The sequence below is a fragment of the Lampetra planeri genome, chromosome 66 (assembly GCF_965212315.1).
Source record: "Lampetra planeri chromosome 66, kcLamPlan1.2.h2, whole genome shotgun sequence".
NCBI classification, from domain to species: domain Eukaryota; kingdom Metazoa; phylum Chordata; class Hyperoartia; order Petromyzontiformes; family Petromyzontidae; genus Lampetra; species Lampetra planeri.
The window spans coordinates 357,884-366,853 of NC_136172.1; the positions used below are offsets into that span (position 1 = coordinate 357,884).

Genomic DNA, 8,970 nt, shown 5'->3' on the forward strand with positions numbered 1-8,970 from the left:
GCGGTGTGTAGTAAACATCGCCACTAGGGGAGACAAAGGCGGTCGGGCGTGGTTCTGGCCACCCATCGCCTCGTGTACCGTTCCGGCATGAACAGGTGCTCGCTAACAGCACTTGCCCCAACAGTACGTTAAGGCTACACGGGGGATCTTTGTTTTTATATCTGTAAATATATTATGTAACACCAGTTGACGATTGTCTGAACCGGTCCTGGGCCTCCCCTAGGTCGGCTCGGCCTCAAATGAGTTCCCGGTGCGGTGTGTAAACATTATCGTCACTGGGGGAGACAAAGGCGGTCGGGCGTCGTGCTGGCCACCCACCCCCTCGTGTGCCACAGTGCCGGGATCCTTCATAGGTGCTTCTGCTCGTTAACAGCACTTGCCCCAACAGTCTGCTCGGGCTACACGGGGCATCTTTGTCTTTGTGGGTTCCTTCGAAGCTCATGACGAGAGGCTGCGTGGTGAAGGGTTGAACGTTACGTGATTACTTTATTCGAGTGTGATGTGATTATGATGTTGATGATGATCATGATGATATTGATGATGCAAATGTTCGTGATTGCGATGTATGTATGTACAACTTCTTTCGCAACGTACGTAGCCAACCGTGCTGTGTGTGTGTTGAACTTCTTTCGCACCGTACGTATCCAACTGCTACTACTCCAGCTGCCGCTGCTGCTCCAGCTGCTGCTGACACTACTGCTGCTACAGCTGCTGTTCCTATAGCTGCTCCAGCTGGTGCTGCTGCTTCTACCCCAGCTGTTCCTGCTGCTGCTGCTGCCACTGCTGCTGTTTCTACTCCAGCTGCTAATACTGCTGCCGCTGCTCCAGCTGCTGCTTATTCTACTACAGCTGCTGCTGCCACTGCTGCTGCTCCAGCTGCTGCAGCATCTACTCCAGCTGCTGCTACAGCTGCCGATGCTGCTGCTACAGATGCTGCTGCTGCTTCTACGCCAGTTGCTGCTGCTGCTGCTGCTGCTTCTACTACAGCTGCTGCTACTGCTTCTACTCCAGCTGCTGCTACAGCTGCCACTGCTGCTGCTCCAGCTGTTCCTCCTTCTACTCCATCTGCTCGTGCTGCTGCTGATCTACCACCTTGCCGCGGAACCTCCGGAACGCCACCCGCCTGATCTCGCTCATGCGAAGGCCGTAGATGACGGGGTTGAGGGTGCAGGGCAGCATGTAGTGGAGCACGTGGAACGAGAAGCGCGCCTCGGCCGCGCGCGACTCGGGGAACGGGAAGCTGTTGACGAACGACACGAGGATGGAGACGAAGTAGACGCCGGCCACCATGAGCTGGGTGACGCACGCGTGCACAGCCCGCCGCTGAGTAGCGCGTAGCCCCGGACGCCGGAACTCGAGGAGCACCCGCGCGTAGGCGACGCTCACGACGGCGGCCGGAGCCGCGACGTAGATGGCGAGCGTCGCGTAGCCGTAGGCGACGTGGGCGGCGACGTCACCGCAGGCGACGTACACGAGGCCGAGGTAGTTGCAGACGGGCACGGGGATGGCGACGGGTCGGCAGAAGTCGAGGCGAAGGACTCCGACGACGTTGGCGAGGCAGAGGATGACGACGAGGGCCGCCGCGGAAACGAGCGAGGCCGCCGCGCGCGCGTTCGTCACGAGGGCGCCGTAGCGCAGCGGGTGGCCGATGGCGACGTAGCGGTCGAGCGACATGAGGCACAGGGTGGAGGTCTGCATGCGGAGGGTGGCGTGCGCGATGAACATCTGCGCGACGCACTCGCCCAGCGGGATGGCGACGGCTCCGAACGTCGAGCGCGCGAGAGCCGGCAGGCTGTTGGTGGCGGCGACGAGGTCGACGCCCGACATGGCGCACACGAGGAGGTACATGGGGCGGTGGAGGCGCCGGTGGGCGCAGATGGCGAGGCAGAGAAGGGAGTTGCAGACGAGCGCGGAGGCGTACGCGGTCAGGTAGAGGGAGAAGGAGAGCCACCGGGCGGCGGGCGGCTCGCTGAAGGGGTTCCTCAGCTCGATGGTGAGGTCGCTGGCATTGCCCTGCGGCGCGTTCGGCGGAGGTCTGGTTGGTGGTGGTGGTGGGAGGGGTGTGGAGGAGGGGAGGAGGAGGAGGAGGCAGAGGAGGTGGGGGAGGAGGAGGAGGAGGCAGAGGAGGAGGAGGCAGAGGAGGAGGAGACAGAGGAGGAGGCAGAGGATGAGGAGGCAGAGGAGGAGGCAGAGGAGGAGGAGGCGGAGGAGGAGGCAGAGGAGGAGGCAGAGGATGAGGAGGCAGAGGAGGAGGCAGAGGAGGAGGCAGAGGAGGAGGAGGCAGAGGAGGAGGAGGCAGAGGAGGAGGAGGCAGAGGAGGCAGAGGATGAGGAGGAGGAGGAGGAGGCAGAGGAGGAGGAGGCAGAGGATGAGGAGGAGGAGGCAGAGGAGGAGGCGACAGAGGAGGAGAAGTGGATGAGGAGGAGGAGGCAGGGGGAGAATGAGTCAATTTTATGTTTGTACACAAACACACACACGCATGCCTTTCTGGCACAAATCTGCCACTCAAAGCGCCACCATCAGCATGAATTCTCAAAGTGCATAAACATCGGCTATTGTCTATATGTGGTAGTGGCGTAACGCGCGGCGCTTGTAAACAGCGGGTTGCATTTGAGGGCGAGCAGGTTCAAGCGTCAAGACACGGAGGAGTCGCGAGATAGGCGCCAGCAATTGGGGGGAGAAGCAGTACTTCAGAAGTTTTTTTTATTGCGGTGATTGTACCACCTGATGACGATTGCTTGTGTTGCGATCGAAACGTCGTGATCTATTCGTTTTTTCTAAAAAGCAATTTTCTTGTTGTGGTTGGACCACCTGATGACGATTGCTTGTGTTGCGATCGAAACGTCGTGATCTATTCGTTTTTTCTAAAAAGCAATTTTCTTGCTGTGGTCGTCACACCTGATGACGATTGCCTGTGTTGCGATCGAAACGCCGTGGTCTATGATGTGTCTACCCACGTGACTTTACCCAGAGACACCAAAAAGTATAGAAAAGCAGTAATTAAGCGGGTGCATTTGGGGGCAGGCAGGTGCGTGCGTGCGTGGGGGAGCAAGGGGTATTCGTCGGAGAGACGGGAGATGTTGAGAGAGAGAGAGAACGTCCAGGAGGCGCCGCTGAGGTGCCAGCTTAATGGGGGGTAACTGAGGACCAGAGGTCGCAAACGGGTTTTGATTCCTTACCCGTACCCGGCCGCACCAGGGTCGCAAACGGGTACCCGTACCCTACCCGATACCCGGCTACCCGTACCCGGCCGGGTATCGGGTAGGGTACGGGTATCGGGTACCCGATTGCGACCTCTGGGATGAAGCCGTGTTGCAGGCGCGGGTGGGTTGATTCTAGGAACTTGAATCGTGAGAAGAGTCAAGACGTTGGGAAATGAGTGACAACCGGTGACTCACCAGTGACTCACGGCCTACCCGTACCCCGCCGCACCAGGGTCGCAAACGGGTACGGGTATCGGGTACCCGATTGCGACCTCTGGGATGAAGCCATGTTGCAGGCGCGGGTGGGTTGATTCTAGGAACTTGAATTGTGAGAAGAGTCAAGACGTTGGGAAATGAGTGACAACCGGTGACTCACCAGTGACTCACGGCCTACCCGTACCCCGCCGCACCAGGGTCGCAAACGGGTACGGGTATCGGATACCCGGTTGCGACCTCTGCTCAGGAACCTTAATGAGGATGGGGATATAAGGGTGGATGGTTGTTGATTGGAGCTGAAGGGATGAAGGAGACAAGACTCAGGGAGAAGAAGCCTGGGACCTCGCCCTCCACAGCCAAAGCTGCTGGGGGCAAGGACGAGGGTGGAGGTGCGAGAGAAGAGTGACAGGCTAGCGGAGTATAGAGTGACATCTTGATTTGAAGCGTTCGTGACTGCAGGGATCCATACCCTTTGGTTCTTTCGGTAAAGTCACGTAGCTCTTTTTTCCTATTTCAGCAACTGCGTTTTGCTGTGGTTGTCCCACCTGATGACGGACGCTTGTGCTGTGTCCGAAACGTCGTGATTTTATTTAGTTGATTTTCTTTACCTACGTGACTTTACCGAAAGAATCGAAGAGTATACATGTGGACGTGTTTCTACTGGGTTTGTTTATGCACGACAAAGGGCTGGTGTGATCTTTATTAACAAAAAGCCCTACATTCACTTTGAAAATTGGTTAAATAAAGAATGGCATAACCCTGTCGTTTGATCTGTTAAAAATAACGTGTCTCCTGAATTTTGGGCAACCCTCTAAATATATGATCACATAAAGACAAAGATCCCCCGTCTAACCTAAACAGACTGTAGGGGCAAGTGCTGTTAGCGAGCACCTATGAAGGCCGGAACGATACACGAGGGGGTGAGTGGCCAGCACCACGCCCGACCGCCTTTGTCTCCAGAGTGGCGATGTTTACACACCACACCAGGTACTCATTAGAGGCTGAGTCGACCTAGGGGAGGTCCAGGACCGGTTGAGATAATCGTCACCGGGTGTTGGCCGTGATCGGGAATCGAACCCTCGTCGCCGGGTTCATAGGGCAGCGTTGCGCTAACCGCTACACCACCGCTCCTCACATCAAACACACACACACACAAATCACTCGATAGGTGCTAATGTCTTCAATGTATTGTTTTTATTCTCATTATTGTCAACATCTATTTGTTTTCTTCTCTTTCACGTGTGACGTTTAGAAAATTGGAAATAACACGTTTGGAAGTACTCAGATTGTAAATTGTGTGGATTTTCTCCCCAAAACACTGCACGAATAACGAATTGGTATGTTCTTTTTAAGTGACAAACCTTACTTATTGGCTGTGTCGGGTGGTGGCGGGTTTAACGACGCATATTTGCGCGATCTAACCCAAAAACAAACTGCATTATGGATGACATTGTTCACGAAAGCCTACGTGTTCAACATAACATTGTAGCTAACCGCAAGCGAGTTTCAACCCACCATGATGGGCGCGACAGAGGGCAGCTGCAATCTTTAAAACGAAAACGAAACTAAAAGGACGTGTTATAATTGTTGCGATAAGTTGTTACGATAATTGCCGATTGGAGAATGTATCATTGGGACATCAATCTTGATTTGAAGCTTTCGTGACTGCAGGAATCCATACTCTTTGGTTCTTTCGGTAAAGTCACGTTGGTAAAAAATAAAATAAATTACGACGTTATTATTTGGTTCTTTCGGTTAAGTCAGAACGAACCAAATAATAATTCCTGCAGTCACGAAAGTTCAAAAATTAAGATTAAATTACGACGTTTTGATCGCAACAAATAGAATCCAGCAGTGGAATTGCTGGATTATATTGTTTTCCGTCTGAGGACGACCGCTTGTGTTGCGATCGAAACGTTGTTATTTATTTTATTTATACCTACATGACGTTACCGAAAGAACGCAATGCCCTAACCGCTGCGCCACCGCTCCCCAAGTGTGTATATGGGTGGCCCCGTGGTGAGATGTTAACTACCTCGCCTGGTATACAGGAGGTCGTGGGTTAGATCCCGACCCTGGAGACGCCTGCTGCTGTATATTTGAAGTCTGCTTGTCTCTCTCATCATCATCACGGTGGCTAGGAGATGTTAACTACCTTGCCTGGTCTACAGGAGGTCGTGGGTTAGATCCCGACCCTGACGACGCCTGCTGCTGTATATTTGGAGTCTGCGTGTCTCTCTCATCATCATCACGGTGGCTAGGAGATGTTAACTACCTTGCCTGGTCTACAGGAGGTTGTGGGTTCAATACCGATCTTGTCGATGCCTGCTGCTGTATATTCGGAGTCTGCGTCTCTCTCTTTCTCGCTCGCCATGGTCGCTTGGATTTTTCTCCGGGACCTGCGGATTCTGCCCCCTCCACGTTTAGAATCGACATCTCTACGCGTTCAGAGCGTGTTGGATGCTGCTATGAATTTCCACGCGATGATAATGATGAGCCGCTGTCGTTTGTGATGGCTAGGTTTTCACTTCTGAAAAGGAGCTACGACACCGCTCAGTGGCGCCTTAAGGTTGGCAAAATAAAATAAAAAGTTTAGTTTTTTTCATCGTATATATGAGACAAAAACAAATACTCTTAGTTTTTTTCGGTAAAGTCACGTAGGTAAAACAATCAATAAAATATCAATAAAATAAATGAAAACATTTTAGTTTAGTTGTTTTCATTTCTTTTATTGATTGTTTTATCTACGTGATTTTACCGATAAAACCAAACAGTATGAATCCTTGTTGTCACGAACGCTTCAAATCTAGAACAAAAAACAAAGATCACCCATATAGCATTAACAGACTGTTGGGGCAAGTGCTGTTAGCGAGCAGCACCTATGAAGGCTACCGGCACTGTGGCACACGAGGGGGTGGGTGGCCAGCACCACGCCCGACCGCCTTTGTCTCCCCCAGTGGCGATGTTTACTGCACACCGCACCAGGTACTCATTTGATGCTGAGTCGACCTAGGGGAGGCCCAGGACCGGTTCAGAGATAATCGTCACCGTTCTTGGCCGTGAGCGGGAATCGAAACCCGAGGGTCTTTGCCGGGTTCGGAGCGCAACGCGCTAACCGCTGTGCCACCACTCCCCACATATATAAACGAATACAAAGATCCCCCGTATAGCCTTTAACAGACTGTTGGGGAAAGTGCTGTTAGCGAGCACCTATGAAGGCCGGCACGGCACACGAAGGGATGGGTGGCCAGCACCACGCCCGACCGCATTTGTCTCCCCCAGTGGCGATGCTTACTGCACACCGCACCAGGTACTCATTTGAGGCTGAGTCGACCTAGGGGAGGCCCAGGACCGGTTCAGATAATTGTCACTTTTGTTGGCCGTGAAAGGGTACAGAACTCGGATCGCCGGGTTCTTGGTGCATACAGTGAGGGAAAAAAAGTATTTGATCCCCTGCTGATTTGGTACGTTTGCCCACAGACAAAGAAATGATCAGTCTATAATTTCTGGGCTGATTCCTCACCGTTCTCATGATCATTGCAACTCCACGAGGTGAGATCTTGCATAGAGCCCCTGGCCGAGGGAGATTGCCAGTTATTTTGTGTTTCTTCCATTTGCGAATATTCGCACCAACTGTTGTCACCTTCTCACCAAGCAGCTTGGCGGTGGTCTTGTAGCCCATTCCAGCCTTGTGTAGGTCTACAATCTTGTCCCTGACATCCTTGGAGAGCTCTTTGGTCTTGGCCATGGTGGAGAGTTTGGAATCTGATTGATTGATTGCTTCTGTGAACAGGTGTCTTTTATACAGGTAACATGCTGAGATTAGGAGCACTCCCTTTAAGAGTGTGCTCCTAATCTCAGCTTGTTACCTGTATAAAAAACACCTGGGAGCCAGAAATCTTTCTGATTGAGAGGGGGTCAAATACTTATTTCCCTCATTAAAATGCAAATCAATTTATAACATTTTTGACATGCGTTTTTCTGGATTTTGTTGTTGTTATTCTGTCTCTCACTGTTCAAATAAACCTACCATTAAAATTATAGACTGATCATTTCTTTGTCAGTGGGCAAACGTACACAATCAGCAGGGGATCAAATACTTTTTTCCCTCACTGTATGGCGTACAGACGTTTCAATACGGGTACAAATTAAAGTTGTCTATTTTGTTTGTGTTTCTCTCACTTGTGATGGGACTTTGCAGGATGAACGCTGACATTTAAAAGGGGCACGGTGGTGACTAAGCAGGTCTGATTTGGTCTATGATAGGGTATGGCACTGATAAGGGCTTGACAGGTTTGTGGTAGTGTAGTGTATAGTGTAGTGTATAGTGTAGTGTATAGTGTAGTGTATAGTGTAGTGTATAGTAGTGTATTGTGTATAGTAGTGTAGTGTATAGTAGTGTATTCTGTAGTGTATAGTGTAGTGTATAGTGTAGTGTATAGTGTAGTGTATAGTGTAGTGTATAGTGTAGTGTATGATGTATAATAGTCTGACTTGGTATGTAATAAGGGAGGTACTGATAATGGGTTGACAGGTTTTTTGTAGTGTAGTGTATACTGGTGTAGTGTATAGTGTAGTGTATAATAGTGTAGTGTATAGTGTAGTATATAGTGTATAGTAGTCTGATTTGGTCTGTGATAGGGTAGGTTTGTAGTAGTGTAGTGAATAGTAGCGTAGTGTATAGTGTAGTGGAATGTATACTGCAGTGTATAGTGTCGTGTATAGTAGTGCAGTGTATAGTGTAGTGTATAATAGTGTATAGTAGTGTAGTGTATAGTAGTGTAGCGTATAGTTGCAAAGCTGTCAACGCGTACGGTTTAAGCCCGTATTCTTGTGCAGGGATATCGCATTTTCATGTACATACGGCGTATAGACGTTTCAATACGGGCAACATTTTTTTAAATGTCTATTTGTTTGTGAATGTCTCCATTGTGATGGAACTTTGTCGGATGAACGTCGAGATTTAGAAGGTGGTGACCGATGAGGTCTGAATGATTCCGTGACAATGCAGGCAATAATAAGGATGTGACAGCGATGTTAGCGACACACGCGCACAAACACACACACACACGAATTCACCGCAGACGACAACAAAAACAACAACAACAACAGCAGCGACTCACCCGGTCATGTTCACGAGGTATACAATTGCGTGCCCGGCTTCCTCCACCTCCGTGTGGCTTAGTCTGCCGCACGCTTGCCAACTCATCCTCCTGCCCCACCCCCTATCTCTCTCCTCTCTTCTCACTCACTCACAACCCCCGCGCCTTTTAAACCCAACTTTGGTGGAGCTCAGCGGGGTTGGAGTGGGGTGGGGTGGGGTAGGTGGGTTGGGGTGGGGTGGGATGTGTGTGTGTGGGATGTGTGTGTGGGGGGGGGGGATGTGTGTGTGTGGGATGTGTGTGAGGGGGGTGGGATGTGTGTGTGAGGGGGGATGTGTGTGTGAGTTGGGCAGTTGGAGGCAGTCGCCCTCCAACAACAACGGAGGGCGGAGGAGCGACGCTCACAACAGCGAGCGGAGCGCCGGGTGGCTAAAGCACAGCAAGTTGGT

The 8,970-nt window shown here is 51.3% G+C and overlaps 1 protein-coding gene across 1 annotated transcript; it reads right to left on the reverse strand.

The window, feature by feature from the left end:
* Positions 1-1,056: 1,056 nt before the first annotated feature.
* LOC144737236 (olfactory receptor 51E1-like) lies at positions 1,057-8,550 on the reverse strand. The gene is made up of 2 exons (XM_078619957.1): positions 8,543-8,550; positions 1,057-2,035 (listed from the first exon to the last, which is right to left on the reverse strand). Exons 1-2 carry the CDS (start codon positions 8,548-8,550, stop codon positions 1,057-1,059), a joined length of 987 nt encoding a protein of 328 aa, XP_078476083.1.
* Between the last annotated feature and the right edge of the window lie 420 nt (positions 8,551-8,970).